Genomic DNA, 22854 nt, shown 5'->3' with positions numbered 1-22854 from the left:
TGTCTTCTTTACAACCGTTTATCTTTCCAATACATTGCCACCCTTTTCATTCTTCTCCCGATACATTTTATTCAATCGACTCTGTAAGATAGAAACTGCGTGCATGCAAGTAGTTTCATCTTTTCTCGACGCAATTTTATTGCATGCTATGCTCCATTTCATTATACGAGCGGCACTTCGATTTCTATTCCATTCTATGTAACTCTGCATCTATTACCCGCTGGTCGAGGTAGCCCGCTCTATTTTCTGTAAATTGTCAAAATTGGACTCTGGACTTATTTGGAATTTTGTAAAACGATTCAACGCTGAAATAATTTGGCCATTGATTGCATCATTAAAGTAACGCGCAAATCTAAAATAACACGTGTATAAGCAAAAAATAACATTTTATTTCATACAGTAAGAAATATTTTCATATCTTTTCTGTAAAAAAATATCTCGAAATAAACGTCACTTACTTGATTGTTTATCTCGGTTTCGACCCGTGGAGAACCATGTGAGAACCCCTTTATAATCACGTGGTTCCTCACCCTGTATATGCTACCTTTTACTACAGCGGACACATGTTTAAAATGTAATTCTTGGTGGGAAAATAGACTGACTTAAATATACCCTATGAAACTTTTTTTGGTTCATTTACGTAAAAGTTATCACAGAAAATATGAATAATCCACGGTTGTCATTGGCCCACTCAACCATGCAAATGCTAAGTACAAAATGTTGCTTAATCTTAGTTCGATTATATATTATATTCTCAATTCATTACAACGTCCAATGTTTGCATAACTTAAAATCAATTTAAACATTTCATGAATGTTTAACGTTAAGTTATAATGTATTTGCCTCTCATTATGAATATTTACAAATATATTATGGTAATTAATGCTGGATGCCCGTAATTTATAATATCTTTTCAATTAAGATTGTAACAGACGTATTGAATTATTCAATAAACAAGTTTACATTAAGTTACACAAGAATATAATTTAAAGTGTTTGGTAACCGAAAAATCTAGAAAAAAAGAAGATAATCTGACATACTTACCCTATTTATTTAAGCATGAAACATGAAACAATTATATAATTGTTAGTTGATATGAGTTATTTACCAACTCAGAAATATCGAATCTCTGATTTGGAAAAATATTTCACTTCAAGATTAAAACAAGGTATTACGCTGCGTTTATATGCCGAAAATTTCCCAATGGGGCTAATTTGCACCCTAAGGTATTTTTTGCAAGTCTATATGGCATTAAGAAAAATGAATAACTTAAACAAATGCAAATTGTTTGTGAAAGACATAAAGATGAAGCTTATGCATAATATAAGTATCTGTATTTAATTCCACTTTTGTTCACTGCGCAATTTTGTGTTGCAGGAATAAAATAAAGAAATATTTATCTTTTAAAAAATCATCGTCATTCTGTCAGAAATTATTTTTTTTAAATTGCATGTGTTCAAGTCTGTTTCATTCTTAAAAAAACTAAGAATTAAGAATGTGTTTAATGTTGATGAATTCCAAGGTTTCTAATTGAAATAGGAGAGCGATAACGTTTAATTAAGTGTATTAAAAACAATTACACTCCATTCTGATAGCATGTGCGTCTTGAAGTAAGACCAAATAGCAAAATATTTAATTCAAACATAAACATGGTAATTCAGTTCTCTGTAAAAGCAGTCTGCCGAGAAATTTAAAAAGAAATTGACCGTTCTTTTTTAAAATAAATTATGATCGAATTAACAAAAAGCATGATTCTTATGTTTTGATACTACTGCGCTTAAGAAACGTAACGCATGAATCAATATTGAGTGTTTAGAAATTCATGTTCTTTAGCCCTTATCAATAAAATAAAGTTGCATATCTCAAGTTGGGTCAAATGTTGTTACAAATAGTGGGTGGTGTAGCTCCGTCACAATTGAATTGCTAGCTTTTTTTCCTTCACATTCTTGAAATTGAACTGATCGCATTGTAGATATATTGCAAAGACAAAAAATCAATTTGATAATATTTAGAAACTATATCTACTATACAAATTTCATTGAAAACACTTGTAGTTTATTCGTACCATTCATTGGGGAAGATATCGTTTTCGGGTGACAAAACCTACAATAAGGTGTTATTGAATAGTTGTAAATAAAATTTCTTCCGTAACCATGCCTTCATTGATCTAAAACGATAACAAACGTAACTTTAACACAGTAATGCGTAAATTAAATCATTTTCACATACGTTTATAGTATAAACTCCCTTCTTCAACTTCCTCATTTAAATGTCACAGCCCATGCAAGTAATCAGTACAGGAACTGACAAAAATAAAAAGGCAAAGACTCAAAGGGCGCCATGAAATAGTCCATTATAATTAAAATGGAATATGAAGAAAGGAAATGGTCTATATTCCAAGCCTTTTCCCCTGCGTACTAATTCCAATAGTCTGTTTTTCCTGCGTACTTATCCCAATAATACCATAACATAGTGATAGGGGAAGTAATATAGACTACTATATTCCATGCAAATAATCAGTATAGGAACTGACAAGAGTGCCATGAAATAGTCCGTTATGATTGAAATGAATATTAAGATAGGAAATGGTCTATATTCCGTGAAGTAATCAGAACATCAACTGAAAAAAGGCTTAGCAGCAAAGGGCGCCATGAAATAGTTTATAGTCAACTATGTTTGAAACTGAATTTTCAGAAAGATAATAGCAAAACAATTCATAACAGTCATGTAAAGGGTAAGACATATTATATATGCATATGCAAGCGGTATAAACAATGGCATCTATTACATAATTATGTCAATTATAGTAATTTGATTAACACAATTTCAATGTATAAATGAGTTTCATAGGATTGCATAGGATTGCATATATTTGTTAAGCATATTACCAACCAACACAACAGGTAATGTATTATAGACTCTTATGACCCTGAAATTAGCAGCTGTGCAGCAAGTTATATAGTTATATAGTTAGACAGGTGCCTGCTCCGATAGGGTTGTAAGTCATGCTAGTTCTTTTGGGGCATAATGCACAGACAGAGTATAACCCTGGATAGAGCTGCCCTGGTTCTTTAGCGTGCATCAGTGTATAGCACTGTCGCGCGGAACATCCATTTAATGTCCTCCCGGAAAATGCTGATCAATTATTTTGAATGTTGCGATGGGAAGTCGAACCTGTGACCCCTAGATTTACAGACAAGCGTGTTACCACTAGTTCACGGATTCGCGATTTTATATATAAGCTCGTATTCTTTCAAATGTAAACAAAACAAATATTCACATGACTAAGTTCGACCAATTAATGTGTGCGATTACCATGGTATTCCCTTAAAAAAATAAACAACGTGTTTCCGATGTCATTTTCTTAATATAATCCAAATAAAACATGCATTTTCAGCCAATGAAATTGCAGATATGCAAACATTAAGTGTTGCAAAGAAAATTAGCTGTCGACACATCTGTGGTGCAGCTCAGCCTTGCGTTTACTTCTACACACATCGTTTGCTTTATATTAGATTTCATAATTTTGGAACTTGCGTTTAGTGGCCATGTATATGCATAGCACATATAATTCGTTCCTAGACGACCTATATGCGACGAGAAGCCATGCTCATATCGCATAAAGTCTGAAACCTTTTTTACCTGCAATAAAATGAAAAAAAAAACACTATGTATTTCCATTTTTAATCAGTTGTTTATCAGCTGTATTTTAACGCCGTTATAACAACGAACCAGTCATTGAAATAGTGTTTGTTGTGAATTGATTGAATTAAATGAAACTAAAGTAATAGCGGATTTCAATGTTAAAGCGAACGTTAAATAACCTTTTATTATTCCGATGCCGCCGATAAAGGAAGAAACGCAGTTTAATAAAAAAAAAATACAATAACAGTACCCCAGCCCCCTTGATTCTTTTTAATATGTAACCTATTTAAAAATATATTATTTTTTATTTCTTGTCATGTTATGTATATCGGAAAATAGCTAAATGACCTCAAGTTTCTTGTAAAACTAAACTGATGATGATGATGATGATGATGGTGGTGTTGTTGTTGTTGTTGGTGGTGATGGTGGTGGTTATGATGATGATGATGATGATGATGATGATGATGATGATGGTGGTGGTGATAGATGCATGCCTGAATTTTATATCGTATAGTTAAATTTAGAAATAACGAGATAATATCTCTTATATATGGATTGTATTATATCTGTATTAAATCAAAATTCATCGGAAAGTAGTAAAATCCCTAATATCAAACCGATCGACAACGTTTTTTATGGTATAAAATATTTATATTGCATTATAACTATGATATAATCAAGACATATTTGTCAAACACCATGTGGCCCTGGGCGCCATGTTGTCAGGAGTATTTGGACAGTTCAATCAATTATGCATGGACCCAAATTACAGCTGATTTGTCATTGACATTGGAAGTTTAAAAGTTATGACCATTCAAAGCGTGAGGATAGAAGGTACAGGTTTTGATCATGTTTAGATGATGACTGATATTTGCAGATAGACATGTATCCTCTTAGCAGCAGGGAATAAGTAAATATAACGCAATTTCTAATGATCAATATGCGTAATAAAAAATATTAGCAATATGACAAAAGTTACTTTTTTGCAACATTTTAGCAATATTTGTTAGTTTATAACAACTAAATCTAAAAAACACACCTTGTATTAAAGGATGACCAAGACTGGTCAGCTGAGGATAACTCACATATACCCGGTTACTAGAAATAAATGCGTCAAAAGTTTCTCCGTCTGGTATTTACCAAAAATGTACTCATTGCCTAGTTATCATTCGGACAATCACTCGTGTTCAAGGTCACTGTGACATTGGCCTTTGACTTTATGACCTCAAAATCAATATGGGTCATCTACTGGTCACCCGCAATCTAAATGTCAAGTTTGATGGCCATGGGTGCAGCCATCGTCGAGTTATCACACGGACATATCTTTTAGCGTTCAACTTCACTGTGACATTGATCTTTGACCCGATGACCCCTCAAATCAATAGGGTCATCTAATGGTCAGGCTAAACTTCCAAGTCAAGTTTGAGGGTGCTGGGTGCAGGCATTGTTGAGTTCTCTCTCGGACAATCTTTCGAATTCAAGGTCACTGTGAAAACAACCTTTGACCTGATGACGCCTAAAATCAACGGCGGTTATTTATTGGTCAGGCCCAGCCTCCATATCAGGTATGATGACCACAAAAGTAGGAATCGTTGAGTTATCACTCGGGCAAGCTTTGACAACCTTTTCTCGTTAAAGGTGACGGTGATATTAACCTTTGACACGATGATCCCTACAATAAATAGGTGTCATCTATTACCAAAGGTTCAAGAATTGTCGAGGTATTACTCGAAAAAACCTTGGTCTATCGACGGACGTACCGACCGAACGACCGACCGACTGACCTACCGACCGACATGTGCAAAGCAATAATCCTCTTCTCCTGCGAAGGGGCCTAATAAACTTAATAATTGATTAAAATATATAACCATGTGGTGATCAGTTAGACAGTGTCCAGACTGTTTATTGTTCTTGAAATAAAATGAACACATCAGTGAATATTTTGTGATTGCCAGTATTAACTCTAATGCTATCGCAAGAAAGGAATGATCATGTCAAAACTAATGCATATAAATAATAATCATATCAATATTGAAAGACATTGAAAGACATACATATTACAAATGTAGCAAGTTAAGATACAATATTCGACAATACTCATGCTGCCTTATCGCCATTGTAAGATAACAAATGATATAAATGCTTTGTGGCACTGCATGACAGCATTCTTTTAGGCAATTCACTGTCCTCATCTCTTTCATCAACATTGATGCCACATTCTCTCAAGATCACAGAGAGAAATTTCTTATAAGCATTATCATGCTTCAGATGAATATGCTGACCATGGTATCTTGTTTCTAGCCTACTGTCGTCATCCGTTAGGTGAAGAAAAACAACCTTGCATTGAGGAATGATTCTCTGTTTTAGGAGACAGTGGTTTAGCAAGTCATGTATCAGCTTTTCTTCTTTGGTTCCATAACTCAATGTAGTAAGAAACACAAATATCAGAATTTTGTTTGTATTTCCAGTTATCTCTTCGATAAATGCGAATCTATTAGCCTGATAATCGCTCAAAACATCGGAGTCGAAGCAGCACTGGCTTGGAATTCCACCCTCAATAGACAAAACGTTCCGAAGAAGCTCGGTAACGTCTCGGGTGTACTGGTCGAAGGGTAGAGTAAGAAATAGAATTGAACAGTTGCTTTCGTCCAGGTCTTCCAGCATAGCCTGTGTAACGCTTCGTTGAAGCTTTTTACCACTGGATGCCTTCGAAGGCAAGCCTGAGTTTGTTTGTGATAAAATACTAGACGCCCAGGAGGAGCCACTGGAAGAAGTTAATACGTATAAAGATAATATATATATTCAGCAGTTGGATAGTGTACGAGAAAACAGATATTCAGTTTTAAATGTATGTATTGCTAAACATAAGTCGTTTAAGCATTGCCCGAGTTTAAGTCAAATATTTATACATGTATAGTATTATGTATATATCCTTATCAGTAAATAAACTTTTAATTTACCCTAATAAACTGGAAATACTTTCTTTCAACAAACATAGATTCCAATTAAGAATACATGTACATGTACTCAAGTTAACAATAAAAACCTGATTTGGTAATCGAATCGAGAACAAAGAATCACATTTTAAACAGAAACTGAAAAGAGTAAAACGCTATATTTATATTCATTCAAAAACAAGTTAAATATATCAGGCTCTGTAACAGGACAGCGCAAATTTCATGAGGCTCGAGGAATTTTTGCCGGTCCCCGGGAGTTAGAGCCAACGGGGTTTGTCCATAGCTTTACATGTCTTTGGGCATCCTACCAATCACACATTCTCGGAATAGTAGAACGATGTAAATGTGTTTTATATTACAAATACAATAAGGAGGGATTAACCAATCAAACCATATATAAACCAACAAACGCGCACAATACCTTGCTATCCTGTTGTGTGAACTCTTGTGTGAGGAATTCCTTAGGAAGCTGGTCTCGCGTTCACTGGAAGTTCCATTACCATGGCCTCGCAGTGGCTGGGCCTCGGGCTCAGAGATAATCTTATGCATATTAAGGATGGAGTTTCTGATTACCTCATCTGAAAACAAAATTTACAAGTTATCCAAATACTTAAAACAAATTAGGTATTACCAAATCCGAAAGTATGGCTTTAATCAAACATGACACAAACACGTAATATACTGGGCAGTCGATTCACACGATAGTACTAAACTAGGTACATAAGTCTTTTAATTCATATTGGGTTCGGACCACTGGTAGCATGAAGAGTTATGTACAGCCAATATTGGCTCCGGACCGCTGGTAGCATGAAGAGTTATGTACAGCCTAAGACTAGATGAATATCACCGAAATATTTGTCCCATTGCTTCACATGTAGTTCTTGGTTTTGTCAAGCTGTTGTTGTGTCTTAATTCTGTTTCCACATCAAATGAAATACAACATATACAGCCGAATAAACGTGTGATATAAATATGCCGACGCATAAAATCAACCGTGAATTATGAGAAAAACATTTTTTCAAAGTCAAAAGTTTGTCAAACTTTAAGCTGAGCTGATTCAACATTGTCAAGTACAGTAGTGCAGATTATTCAAAAGCTTTCAAGATTCTAAACCGTTACTTCTATGCATGCATGAATCCAATATATTTTGACATTGCGTTGTACTTTTATCGTTACTCTTTTCATCACTGAAGAGGTATTTTAAAAAGATATAGAAACAAATTTACTACAATGGGGATTTTCAGTTTGCAGGAACAACTTACGATCTAATAGTATACGCAATAATCTTTGGTACCGTACTTGCTAATGCATTTTCGTTTCGTCTAGTTTGAATGTTTATCTTTGTATTCAAACTAAAGTGTAGCATTGATATGGCAGTCCGAGCTATTTTAGTGATATTTGAGTTTCGTTGTAATGTTCCATATTAACCATACATGATTCATGGACCAAGTAGCAAATATGTAAAACGCGTATTCATTCCGCAAAATAGGTCAACTATTGACTAATAAAAGTAACGAGGTTGAGTTATAACTAGTTTATAAACAACTGACTGCATTCTGATTCGCTTGCACGTGGTGATATTAAATATTCAAAACTCAAGTTAATCTTAAGGTCGTTCATCATTGATTTCATTCACTCTATCAGTCAGTTATTTATAACAAGTAATAAGATTAGCTACATCAGTCTTAACACCCAAAAATATCTGTATTGAATACCAGCCCTGTATTTTAGGATTAAACAGAGACCTACCTGTCTTCAAGTGACCTAGAAGACTGGATCGGCGGCGACGTTCTTTGGGGGTGCTTTCTGTAAAATAGTGTAACATTTATACGGGCTATTTCGTATCTACACTACATGAGTGCTTTGAAATATGTTTATCTCTGAGCCAAATGTTTAGAACTTTGTCAAAGTTAACAACGTTGTTAATGGACTCTTTGTCAACTTTAACATATTTTACATATTTTATGATATGATGATATGTTTAAGTAAGGCACGCATAGCTGAATCAGTTGTCTCATTATTTGTAAATAGAACAGCAGATTACATGTGTATCCATGACACAGTATAAGTATTACAGATTTGAAAGTTAACAACGATCAAGTTATCAAAGTTCTTAACTTTAACAATATTCTGAATAATCTGCCCAATGTCTATCAAAAGACAGCATAGTTAAAGTTTATCCCTCTTTTTAAGCAAAACATTTAGCACTTTAGCACCGATTTGATATCATAATAATCTCGCCATAAGACTAGGGATGTAAAAGGCAGAAAATTATTTCATATGTTGATGCATAAATAATTTAATTCAATTTAATGCATTATCATTTTTAATTCATTTTTTTTTTATGAGCAAAGCCAAAACAAAAACACATATGATTTGTGTATTGATTAAAAATTATTAGCCTTTATAGGTGAGGTTTTTTTATATATTAGCTACGTGGCAACCAATTCAAGAGTTAAAAAAGAGCCAAAATTTGCAATATTTTTTCTGTACACAAATCATAATCATATTTTCTTTTGATCATTTAAGTCAACCGAGTTAAAAGTGATACTACATTAAAATATTATTTTTTTAATTTATTGTGTGCCTTTAACAAAAAAATACCGTTTGTTCTCATGCCTTATATATGGCTTAAAAATAATAGCACATTCAAAAAGTTAGTTGACTAATAAACCTGAAGGGCCTCACCTCTTCTATTTTTATACGCACGATGAAGTCCCATTAGTTTCTGCACGACTACAATGAAAGAGCAAGTATGGGTACACTCAATTCCGAAAGTATATATGACAAATTCATTTTAATGACAATATTTAATGGTATACTGCATTGCGAAAGTTTATATGACAAATTGAAATTCATGTAAATATTTAGGGCACACTGCATTGCGAAAGTATATATGACAAATTCAAATTAATGACAAGATGTAATGGTATACTGCATTGCGAAAGTATATATGACAAATTGAAATTAACGACAACAATTAAGTACACACTGCGTTCTGAAAGTTTATTTGACTAATTATATAATGAATTTAAAAGTATTTATGACCAATAGAAAAAAATGGCAATATTTTTTTATACACTGCATTCCGAACAATGATATGACTTTATTTCACGGTGCACCTCCTTTCAACCATGTATATGACAATTTAAAATGAATGACACTAGTTCAGAGTACACCGTCTTCCGACCATATATATGACAATTTAAAATGAACGACAATAGTTCAGAGTACACCGTCTTCCGACAATATATGTGACAATTTAAACTGCACGACAATAGTTCAGAGTACACCGTCTTCCGACCATTTTTATGACAATTGAAAATGAATGACACTAGTTCAGAGTACACCGTCTTCCGACCATATATATGACAATTTAAACTGAACGACACTAGTTCAGAGTACACCGTCTTCTGACCATTTTTATGACAATTTAAAATGAATGACACTAGTTCATAGTACACCGTCTTCCGACCATATATATGACAATTTAAACTGCACGACAATAGTTCAGAGTACACCGTCTTCCGACCATTTTTATGACAATTGAAAATGAATGACACTAGTTTAGAGTACACCGTCTTCCGACCATATATATGACAATTTAAACTGAACGACACTAGTTCAGAGTACACCGTCTTCTGACCATTTTTATGACAATTTAAAATGAATGACACTAGTTCAGAGTACACCGTCTTCCGACCATATATATGACAATTTGAAATGAATGACACTAGTTCAGAGTACACCGTCTTCTGACCATTTTTATGACAATTTAAAATGAATGACACTAGTTCAGAGTACACCGTCTTCCGACCATATATATGACAATTTAAACTGAATGGCACTAGTTCAGATTACACCGTCTTCCGACCATATATATGACAATTTAAACTGCACGACAATAGTTCAGATTACACCGTCTTCCGACAATATATATGACAATTTAAAATGAATGACACTAGTTCAGATTACACCGTCTTCCGACAATATATATGACAATTTAAAATGAATGACACTAGTTCAGGTGGTGCTTATATTTGTGTTGTACTTATATTTGGGGTGGACTTATGTTTCATATTGGATAAAGTTGTACTCTCACACATTGACCGTTTTGACAACGTTTTTTTTATTTTTGACAAGCAATGAGCCAATTTTTGGACGTTACTGTTTGGAAACCAATGATAAAAAACTCCTGACGAAAGAAAAGATCGCAGTTGTTCAAAATTACCTTCGAAAATTGAGTTTTATGACTAAAAGTGTTCCTAGCCCTTTTTGAAAAATGATTTGTTTTGGTAGTTTTAAATGAGATCAGTTCTTGAGTGAGTTATCATAACTTACTGAATTGAAGGCATTGATAGTCAAAACTGTCAATCTGTGAGAGAGAGCTTTAAAGGAAGTATAGAGATTTGGACTATAAAAACTAACCAAATATGATGAGAGCGAGGATGGCTGTAAAACAAGTCATCACGATAAGACCAAATATCACAAACGTCCCAAAGGATTCGGTATCGTCTGCAACGGTAGAACATTCATGTAAAACGTTCGATTGACAATTTCTAGCGTTATAATAATAATGGATAGGGATGCTGCATCACATGCAAATAACTCAATAAAATGGTTAAACCTAAAATGGTATACAGATTTCAAGGTGAACACGGATAAAAAAACCGATTTGGAACACCCCGGTCATTTTCCATCGAAAACAACCGCGGATGTATGCCCCTACATGAGTAGAAGTAGTTCGTTAAATTTAAAAACAATATCATTAGTTAAGTGTATTGTATTTTGTATAACAAAGTTTAAATTTATTGTCAGTAAAGTGCATTATTGATTGAAGAATTAAGAGTAAAGTCATAAAGTTTAACTGCTAAATTGAAATTATTACTCTTCCTACTTGCAGCGTAGTTAAATAATAAGATCTCTTACATTGTAAACCGTCCATATATATTCGAGCTTGTTTTCGATGTAAAAGTGGCCGAGGAGTTCCAAATGATAAACAACCACGGTTTCTTAAGCTGAGTGTAGTCATGCTTCATTGAATATCATGCATGCATTAAAACAAAACACGGACATGTGTGGTTACTTTAAAAAACAACAACATCATTTTGTAAACCTCGTTTATAAGGGATTTGGATCATATACGAGATATGTGGACACACGTGTGCAGTAAAGATGATAAAATATGGTACAATTTGCATACATTATAGGAATTACTATGTTATGATCTTGGACCTTGCGGTGGTATATGCGAAATTTATCGAATGTTTGCAAATATTTTAACAGTGAAGGCGTTAGGCAGAATAACATGCCCGGTATGCCAGGAAGCTCATATCTACGGTTTTGTTATTTTAAGTCAAGTATGAAAGTCCTCTTGTTAGGAACAAAATCGGTCATGTTGGGATGACGAAGGATTAGATTTAACATTCAACAAGAAGGTCTTTATTTAATTTCTGTTAAACGACAAAAACAACAGCTCTAAATGAACCGCTTTCATTTCCTTTTTTGGTTGGCAAAGTAACTGGGCATAATCCTGCTTTCAAGCAATAGGAAAGCAACGACACAAATAAACGAAAACCAACATAACACAAAGTATAGTCCTAGTTTATTGTTAATGAACTTACCATATGGATCGGATTTTGACGTCACGTGATCACAAACTATGTTGATGTCACTGTACACATAGCAGTAGAGGTCTGCATTTAGTTGTCGATACGAGACCTAAAATGGAATTCATAAAACAGTTTAGTTTTATCCGCCATTCTGAACATGCAGATGCAAGAATAAGGAGTTTGCATTGCACGATAATCTAGACAAAAACAAGGACTACAATCATTTACAATATCACATTTAATTAAATGATTAGGTACTCCAAGTTTGAGCTTATTTTGCAATTTGCAATATGCAATCAATTTTCAAGCTTTTAATTTATTTACTTATCTCAAATTTTGAAATGAAAGCACTGCTTACTAAACATATGTCTAACGGATTATGTACACTGACATACCTCAAGCCTTCCAATACCATTGTATTTGTCGTGAAATTGAAATGATATGCTTGAATTGGTCTGAAAAAAGAATGAAATAAAATAGTGCAATAGAATTTAGCAAGTTTCCGTTAAATTATATGTATTTATATACTCTTAACACTAACGGGTCAAGAGAGGGTGGTAGCGCGACCGGCGCTTCCCTACCCCACCTAAAATCGTCCAAGATTGCTTTTTATTTCAATCTGAGAGCAAATGAGTAATAAAATACGGCCAAAATGCTTCATTTCGGACTAGAAAATGTGAAATATTTCTTGTGGGAGTAACCCCAAACCTGGCTGCCAAAATTATGAAACCAAATAAATTTCGGTTCTGGGAAAGGGGCGCAAGTCAAAAGGTTTCGCCTCTTAGTAACGCCCCCTCTTATGTCATATCCTGAATCCGTCCCTGCTTGACTTAAAAACAGACTATGATATGCGTTTTAATCAGCTCGATATTATAGCCACAATGAGTATTTAAATACATTCAGTTTAACGAATACTTCTGACAAAGAATTTAAATGAGGTAGCTGTCTGTGTTTTCTTTACTTGGTCAGACTGACATGCTTCCATTTAGCGATACGACAACATGCTTCCATTTCGCGATAAGACAACATGCTTCCATTTATTGATAAGTCAATATTGACTAAATCATTAGACTGTTTTAACGATGTTTGTTTTGTGAAAACTTTATGAACAAAAATATGTCTGGGGTGGTGCACCTTTAGTTAATCTTAGGGTCGTACAGTATTAAGTACATTCACAATTTTGGTCAGTTATTAATAACACGTTATCCGATAAGCTACATCTTTTTTAGATCCAACCAAGACCAATATTTAATACCAGCTCTTGACAAGACACATTTTTCACCTTACACACAATAAACTATCATCGTAACCTATGTTAAGATACTTACAACTGGCCAGTGTTTAAGTGTAGTTTGACCTTTGTCTAATGGTGTGAATGAAACGCGTAATACTCGTGCCGACGGCTTGTGATAGAATGTTCCATTTTTCGAGCACAGGTAGGATGTGTTGAGCATAAGGTCACCAGACTTGCACCCCTCTTTACAATTGATGGCTGGAATTATTACACACAATTGAAATTGATAAGATATGCAAGTGTGTTTGCCTTATTTCCGACAAGTTTTGCTTTGAAATATCAAAAGATCTACAAGTTGCCAGCACTCCAATACATCGAATAAATATGTGCCATCATTAATGTACCTTTTTGATGGAATGGAATTCCTTTTTAAGTAAAAACCAGGGATGCAAACGATATTCGAATATTCGAATATTCGATCAAACGTTAGGTATTCAAATGTCAAAATTGATATTCGAATATTCGATGTTTTGTTGTTGAATAAATAAATAATAAACCTTTTGCCTACGATTCTTGTTTTTACAACGATTGGGCTATACCGCCAGAGGTGTGAATGTGATTACAATACACTAAATAAGCGTCATATGTCATTTAGGGACATATCGTCGGGTACTATAAAAAGTCCCCGTATTTTTACAATAACCGGCTATAAGACAAGTGACACAAAAAATCAAATATTTTCGGTAAATTTAAATACCTTTGCCAATGAAGGAATAAACAAGTTTCCGAGTTGGTTTGGTTTTTTCATAGTTTCATTTAGTAGAGGTCAATCCCAGAACGAGGCTGCTCGTCCTACAGACAGACCCTACATTGGCTTATAACGCCATTTGACCAGAAATCCATCTAAGTTCATGTTGTTTACAAGTATGAAAGCACAGGAATAGAAATTTAAAGATTTTTTTTCTTTGTTCATAATGTATGACTTTTTGTCTTTTTGAAATGTGGAATGAATTTCAGAGGCTCATTTGGTGAAATTCAGAGTCTGCTGCGCGTATTGCTAACGACAAAATAGGGCTAAAATGCCCCGGCTATTACTTAAGCGAAGATTATAATAGTTTACTACAACTTTTAAAAGATGTATTTTGGTAATCGAATATCGAATATTCGTTCGAAAGAATAACCGAATATTCGAATATCAATTTTGCAATTCGTTTGCATCCCTAGTAAAATCATTTTCTTTCAGGTAAATAACATTGCTTATTGATAATTGGACGCACTGGCTATATTACAGTGTAATTTAGAAGGACACTCCCAATACACATACATTTAAGAATAACCCAGTATTGAGGCACATGGTTCAATGCTAAAATGCCCCAAAAGAGATAACCAAAACGTCTTATAAAAAACCCAAGGCAACATCATATACCAAAGTACATTTATTAAGCGAAATCCTGTATTTACTTTTTTAAGCATTACTATTCTAAAGATTAAGCTACTCTTAGCTTAAAATGTTGTAAGCTTGTAGTCCGCCATCGTACATTTTCTAAGTTAAATAAATGTAAACTAGGTGTGCGTTTGAACTGGATCATGCTTCAATTCTAAACCGCGATATTGTGTCTGTAGTTTCCATGAATTATTGCCTTAGAAAAAGTGGCTTCGCTACAACAGTTTCTGAAACCCAGGAATTACCATTCCCATTGACTCGAACATTCAAATTCAAACAAAAAAAAACAGCAAAGGAACCTTGGTCCACAGCATCCAGCGTTGAACTGGCAACTGTGTTGTATTCGTCCCCGGCAACCGTGACATTGATGGCAATATGAAGATGATCGGGGACTGAGATTGGAAGCCAGCAAGTCTAGGGAAATAAGAAACAATTTTGAGTCCTCGTAAACCAGTTGAGGATATTTAACCCTATATAGATGTACACTATATCAAAAACAATGTTTGAACAATTATAACATGAAAGTGTATCATACTGTCAATTTCTGTTATGCAAATACTCTATTTCATGAATGTTTTAATGTTCGCACTGTCTATTTTCTTATGTGTTTGTTTAAATGGAGTCAGAAAGCAATCGTGTTTGATACATCTATCCTTGTCCCTCGAGTTTCCTTTCAAATACAACTACTTAATTTAAGCTCGATTATGACGGCAATAGAAATATTTATTGAATCAATCTCGAGTCCGTTTCCTTGTCAAAAACTATTACTGCTTCCTTTCTTGGATGCCAGGAAAAAGGTTCTAAGATTGGAAGCCAGCAATTGTAGGGAAATAAGTTAAAGCCGTAAACGTGTTTATGTACTAGTATTTAAGTATACATCGATTAACACTTTATTGTTTGAATATGATGTTTTAATGGTCGTTTAGTTAACTTCCCATGACCATGACAAGAAAATCGTTTGGTGGAGTTCTCCGTTTACTACTATGTTTTATACACCGAGTCATATAACAATATAGTATGACACTTACTCCTAAAGTTTCGTTTGGATAACGTTTTGATCTCAAACAGTGTTCGTTGGTTAAATATGGCATTACACTCACATTAAAAAGAAAGTCAAAACACCACCAACCAGTTGTTTCAACTCTCTTGACCGGGTCAGCAGCACGGATCGCTGAAGTGTCTGTAGGCGGCTGGAGTTGCGGAGAAACGCTAGTGTGTAGCTTATATTCAGCGTCAACTTGGCCAGAATCCTTTCTGGGAAAGTCAGCACTGCAAACATAGATTTTCAACATAAAAAAATTGTAAAACAAAACATGCTTAAAGAGGATTAAATCTGCAGTCAAACGCTTGTTTGTAGGCAATATTTAGCGTCAACAATCAGGGAATCTCAAAGGAAGAGTGATGATAAGCATAAAGTACTGGCTAAAGCAGGCTGTTCGTGCCTAGAACAAAGTTGAGGGAGTGCATCGAACTGAAGGCAAGACATATTTCTAGCTCGTGCTTGCTCTGTCCGGTTTCATACATGCAAAGATTCATATTACACGAAACGTTATGGAACTGGAACAGAGACTCATTGCAGCAGAAAATGAAACAAATGCAATGACGAATTTGACAATTTTGTACCATCGCTAGTCTGAGAATGAGAGTCAGTATCTTAGACCATGTGTATGACCATCTTGAATGTAAAATGTGACCGAGATCCTAAGACGATATACACGACCATCAGGATTCTGAGATTGTGACTTAGTATTAAAGACCATTTTGAAACTGAGAAAGTGAATAATACTTAGAACAGGAAATTAGTTTTTAATACAAACTATCCTTTATATATTCATTTGTTTTACCACAAAATCAAAGCTTTTCTGAGTCAGAGACCTATATTAAGAATCAAGACGTTAATGAATCTGAGCCATGGTTTGTACATGTTCTGATCATTGTTGCCACAACCGTGTTGACGTCGATGTCTTCGTGTTACACAGACATTATAATTGGACGTTGTTTCTAATATTTGCAATTAAACTTAGAATTTGAAGTTCTGTAGTTTTAACCATCTATGCCATTTTAACGCCAAAACAAATCAAAGGCTACATATCGATTTCACACATCAAAAGCCGTCTTCGACGGTTGATTCTTTTACATATCAACATGAAACTTATTTCTAATGTGAAGGCTCATACACCCGGACCCATAAGTAGACAATTTTAATCAGTTTCATATCATCCGGCCAATTAAACCGTGGCTTTAAATTACGCTTATTGAAGTGCCAAACAATTACTCTTCGAAACTAATCAATTGTCTATGTTTGTTTACTATCAGTAGTAACCGTTTGAAAGTGAAATTTTCCGCTTGACTGACATTTTAAATCACAATCAACATTAAAAGTTGCATAAAAATGCCCTTTAACGGAATGATCAATGATTTAAGTAGCTTGAATCAGTCTGTCTCGTTCTATCATACAATGGCAACAAAATTAGTTGGCGCATTTGTCGTTATTCTTAATGCGGACTGGCATTAATTACCTTCAATCAACTTCAAATGCCATAAATTGCTATGACAGAGACAGATTACAGTTTCCTCGTTTACACAATTTGACGGAAGTTGATATTCCAGCAATTAAGACACTTGCACGTCAGGACCTATGATAATTCTGCTTTGTAATTTAACTGCCATTTATTGAGTGTTTGGAAAACATTTTACCATTTGGATTATCTTGAAAACAATCTGTTATCCAAAACTGAGGCAGTGCTATTAGATTATAAGGTATTTGAAAGCCTTCCAATCGCATTTTGATCAGACCTTGATGAGGTGATGAGGCTTATGCGTTCATTATTGCCTTCCAATTGCATGATCGTTGTGGTGATGAGGCCTACGGGTTAAGAGGTGTCTTCCCTTCAAATGCTCACTGAGCTGATCAGGCTTACGGGTTGATAATTGTCGTACCATTGCATGTTCACAGAGGTGATCAGGACTACGAGTTGATAATTACCGTACCATTGCATGTTCACATAGGTGATCAGGACTACGGATTGATAATTGCCGCACCATTTCATGTTCATTTAGGTGATCAGACCTACGCGTTGATAATTACCTTCACATTGCATATTCGATGAGGTGATTAGGCCTTCGGGTTGATAATTACCGTACCATTGCATGTTCATTGAGGTGATCAGGACTACGGGTTGATAATTACCGTACCATTGCATGTTCATAGAGGTGATAAGGCCTACGGGTTGATAATTACCGTACCATTGCATGTTAATAGAGTAGATCAGGCCTACGGGTTGATAATTACCGTACCATTGCATGTAAATAGAGGTGATCAGGCCTACAAGTTGATAATTACCGTACTATTGCATGTTAATAGAGGTGATCAGACCAACGGGTTGATGATTGCCGTACCATTGCATGTTCATAGAGGTGATAAGGCCTACGGGTTGATGATTGCCGCACCATTTCATGTTCATTAAGGTGATCAGACCTACGCGTTGACAATTACCGTAACATTGCATATTCAATGAGGTGATTAGGCCTTCGGGTTGATAATTGCCTTACCATTGCATGTTCATTGAGGTGATCAGACCTACGCGTTGATAATTACCTTCCCATTGCATGTAAATAGAGGTGATCAGGCCTACGGTTGATAATTACCCTACTTTTGCATGTTAATAGAGGTAATCAGACCTACGGGTTGATGACAGCCTTCCCATTACATATTTATTAAGAAAATCAGGCCTACTGGTTGATGACAGCCTTCCAATTGCATTTGCATTGAGATAATCAGGCCTACGGGTTCATGACAGCCTTCCCATTCCATGTTAACTGAGGAAATCGGGCCCACGGGTTGATGACAACCTTCCCATTCCATGTTCATTGAGGTAATCAGACCTACGGGTTGATGACAGCCTTCCCATTCCATGTGCATTGAGGTAATCAGACCTACGGGTTGATGACAGCCTTCCCATTCCATGCTTATTGAGGTAATCAGACCTACGGGTTGATGACAGCCTTCCCATTCCATGTTAACTGAGGTAATCAGACCTACGGGTTGATGACAGCCTTCCCATTCCATGTGCATTGAGGTAATCAGACCTACGGGTTGATGACAGCCTTCCCATTCCATGTTCATTGAGGTAATCAGGCCTACGGGTTGATGACAACCTTCCCATTCCATGTGCATTGAGGTAATCTGGCCTACGGGTTGATGACAGCCTTCCCATTCCATGCTTATTGAGGTAATCAGACCTACGGGTTGATGACAGCCTTCCCATTCCATGTTCATTGAGGTAATCAGGCCTACGTGTTGATGACAGCCTTCCCATTCCATGTTCATTGAGGTAATCAGACCTACGGGTTGATGACAGCCTTCCCATTCCATGTGCATTGAGGTTATCAGACCTACGGGTTGATGACAGCCTTCCCATTCCATGTTCATTGAGGTAATCAGGCCTACGGGTTGATGACAGCCTTCCCATTCCATGTGCATTGAGGTAATCAGACCTACGGGTTGATGACAGCCTTCCCATTCCATGTTCATTGAGGTAATCAGACCTACGGGTTGATGACAACCTTCCCATTCCATGTTCATTGAGGAAATCAAACCTACGGGTTGATGACAGCCTTCCCATTCCATGTTCATTGAGGTAATCAGACCTACGGGTTGATGACAGTCTTCCCATTCCATGTGCATTGAGGTAATCAGACCTACGGGTTGATGACAACCTTCCCATTCCATGTGCATTGAGGTAATCAGGCCTACGGGTTGATGACAGCCTTCCCATTCCATGTGCATTGAGGTAATCAGACCTACGGGTTGATGACAACCTTCCCATTCCATGTTCATTGAGGTAATCAAACCTACGGGTTGATGACAGCCTTCCCATTCCATGCTTATTGAGGTAATCAGACCTACGGGTTGATGACAGCCTTCCCATTCCATGTGCATTGAGGTAATCAGGCCTACGGGTTGATGACAGCCTTCCCATTCCATGTTCATTGAGGTAATCAGGCCTACGGGTTGATGACAGCCTTCCCATTCCATGTGCATTGAGGTAATCAGACCTACGGGTTGATGACAGCCTTCCCATTCCATGCTTATTGAGGTTATCAGACCTACGGGTTGATGACAGACTTCCCATTGCATATTCATAGAGGTGATCAGGCCTACAGGTTGATGGAAGCCTTCCTATTGCATATTAATTTAGATGATCAGGCATACGGGTTGATAACAGCCTTCCCATTACATGTTCATTGGGGTATTCAGACCTACAGGTTGATAATTGCCTTCCCATTGCATGTTCGTTAAGTTGGTAAGGCCTTTGCGTTGATAATTGGTCGCATAGACCAAACAGATGGAAACATCGCCACGAGACATCACGTATTTACACATACATGTATACATTTTTATCAAATTATCTTTATCTATAAATTGTGGGTTACGTTAAAATTTGTTTGCGAGCAAATAAGTAAGGATATATATCTCCTAAATTCCGTCCATTGCTGAGAATGTAACCCCTACTCCCACACCCAATCCCCTAGCGTACTAAATGAGTCCTAATTCCATCATTACAAATAACATGAATCTGTTTCCCAGTATGTGTACCTAATATTGATACTTAATGTTTTCTGCGTACCACGTTTCACACTCTTGAGTACGAATGCACATTGAAAAGCCTCCGAATGCCGACTACAAAACAGGTATTTCAGTCACGACACATTAATGATAATCTAAGAAGAACGTTAAGTCCTTGTGCAACTGATCAATTTGTTTTGTTAAACTTGGAATCATATAGACACATTTTCTTTATGGTCAATATTTCATATTAAAAATATCAAATCGAAAAAACAAATAGTCACATTTTGTTCATGGACAATATGTTTGTTGCGAACAAATCTTTCAGTTGAGCCTTCTGTAATGGTTATCAGTTTACCCTAGAAGCATGAACGCATCATGGGGACTTCGTATGACAAAATTTATCACTCTGTAACTAATACATAATGTCAGGAGTATTCCTGTTTCTGTTTGCTTTTGACATCGACTAATGGATCGTGATTTGTCTGTCTGTTTTCGTCGATATGTTAAAATACAAGATTTGTCGTAAATTTAGGCTGCTAACAGTTTAAACATTGCCCATAAGTGTTTTTTTGCAGTTTATCAATAAGTTTATGGGGAATATTATGGGAGGACGTGTTCCTGACGTTGCGTATCACGTCGAGTTCGGTGTGTAAACGCGGACGGATGCATGTTAAAACACCGAATAAGACGTGAGGTCGTTAGAAAAGCGTCCTATTGTAATATTATTCTAATTATAATTATGTCTTGTTTGATTATTTCCAAGTTGAAAGGGACCGCGTTCAGTTTAAACCAACAAAAATACATTTTAAAAAATGATTTTAAACGACAGTTTCCGTAATTTCCATGTCAGAAATGACTTCATGAATCAATACCTTTTATGATTTAGTGCTTTTTCTTGAATTTAAACACATAACAGCAATAAAATACATTGAAAATAATTTCTTAAGAAAATTTAGTACGTTTCTGAAAAAAACTGACTTTTAAGTTTATATTTAAAAAAAAACCTGAATAAACATCAGTCTGTAAAAAGGAGCACTCAACACATGTCACTATACTGATAAGGGTTCGGAAAACGACAGAAGCGTGATATGGACTTGACGATACAGCGTGCTGTCGGATATGGAAAAATAAATTGAAAGGCATATCGCTAAAGAAGATATTTATTCTCCTCACTGATTTTAAAACTTTGAAGATGTATATGATGATCGTTAATGCATCGTCTCCAACAACCTGGGTACATGCGGTAATATTATGAAAGGGTCATCAATAAAATAACATAATACACATGTTACTATAAATAGTAACATTTTACTATAGAAATTCGTTCCCGCAAAAATGATTATCTTCTCCGCCTGTGAAATTATCGCGGCACGTCAGGGCGATTATGGCACACATGCCTGACGAAGACGAGAACGTGCACACTGACGTCATTTTCATTTAAATTAAAAATGGCCGCCGTGTTCTTGGTAGGCAAACATTTAAACATTATTAAAAGCTTTAAAAAGATTTAAATGAAACTATCAGTGCAATAATAGTGAAATTAGTTTTACCAACAATAATGACCCCTTCCGTGTTTCAGTAACGAGTACTACCCGAAACCGCACCGGATGTTTACATTCGGTAAAGGTCATAACGCAGTGAAACAAGGAAATGTTTTGTTGAAACGTTTTGTTCTACTTTATTCGCTGTGAAATGTTAATTATTCCAGCGAAATGGCTAGGGTCATTCAAGCCAAGATTTTATGAAACTGCTTCTAGGCTTGATCGGCCCTAGCTGTGCTCACCTATTGAAATGAACATCACAATCAGCCGATTTAAAACAGAAAATATTTGAAGAATGGAAAAAGTGCAGGGTTATTCTGAAAACACGTTCGAAAAGGTTTGCTATTTTGATTTTCAGTCACTCCTTATTTTTCGCAGCTAATACCATTCAATACCATTTTGTTTTATCTCAATTGTCAGACTACATGCTTATTATATGGTATATTCTTCATTATTCCACAAAATCATGTTTTTAAATCCGTTTGAAATCATTGACAAATGACAAAAGATGTGTAGTATATAGGATAATACATGGTTGACCATGGCTTTTGGTTTATAATTGCCCCAGTGGAAGGAATAATTGCCCGAGGGCTTTAGCCTTAGGGCAATTATGTTCACTGGGGCATGTATTATTCTATAAATAAATAACGCGTTTATATTAGATTTATATATACACATTAATGAAGAGAAAGAATATGTTTCTTTACCAGGCATTGAAGGTATATATATATATATAAGTTTGTATGATTAGACATTGACAAGTCCTCATTTAGATTCTTCACAATCTATTCTTTGCCAAAACATTAAACGCGTGTGTTATGTGGCCAGTAGTTTATGCATATAATAAGT

General features: G+C 35.5%; 1 protein-coding gene across 4 annotated transcripts in view; it reads right to left on the bottom strand.

Annotated features, from left to right (window-relative positions):
* Window positions 1-5522: 5522 nt before the first annotated feature.
* The window catches only part of LOC128240027 (uncharacterized), a 33436-nt gene continuing 16104 nt past the window's right edge, over window positions 5523-22854 (bottom strand). For 2 of the 4 annotated variants that reach the window (XM_052956510.1, XM_052956508.1), the window contains 10 exons: window positions 16022-16161; window positions 15192-15306; window positions 13543-13706; window positions 12610-12669; window positions 12227-12323; window positions 11031-11117; window positions 9291-9338; window positions 8352-8408; window positions 7024-7180; window positions 5523-6409 (listed from right to left, as the gene is read on the bottom strand). In XM_052956510.1, the coding sequence (XP_052812470.1) occupies window positions 5743-6409; window positions 7024-7180; window positions 8352-8408; window positions 9291-9338; window positions 11031-11117; window positions 12227-12323; window positions 12610-12669; window positions 13543-13706; window positions 15192-15306; window positions 16022-16161 (1592 nt within the window). In that variant the 3' untranslated portion in view covers window positions 5523-5742. Of the gene's footprint in view, window positions 6410-7023; window positions 7181-8351; window positions 8409-9290; window positions 9339-11030; window positions 11118-12226; window positions 12324-12609; window positions 12670-13542; window positions 13707-15191; window positions 15307-15992; window positions 16162-22854 lie in introns of all 4 variants that reach the window. The other 2 variants (XM_052956511.1, XM_052956509.1) reach the window with 2 other exon arrangements.

This window comes from Mya arenaria, chromosome 7 (genome assembly GCF_026914265.1).
Source record: "Mya arenaria isolate MELC-2E11 chromosome 7, ASM2691426v1".
In the NCBI taxonomy this organism is placed as follows: domain Eukaryota; kingdom Metazoa; phylum Mollusca; class Bivalvia; order Myida; family Myidae; genus Mya; species Mya arenaria.
Note: the sequence above shows the minus strand (reverse complement) of the source record. Positions and strands in the feature narration are given on the sequence as shown.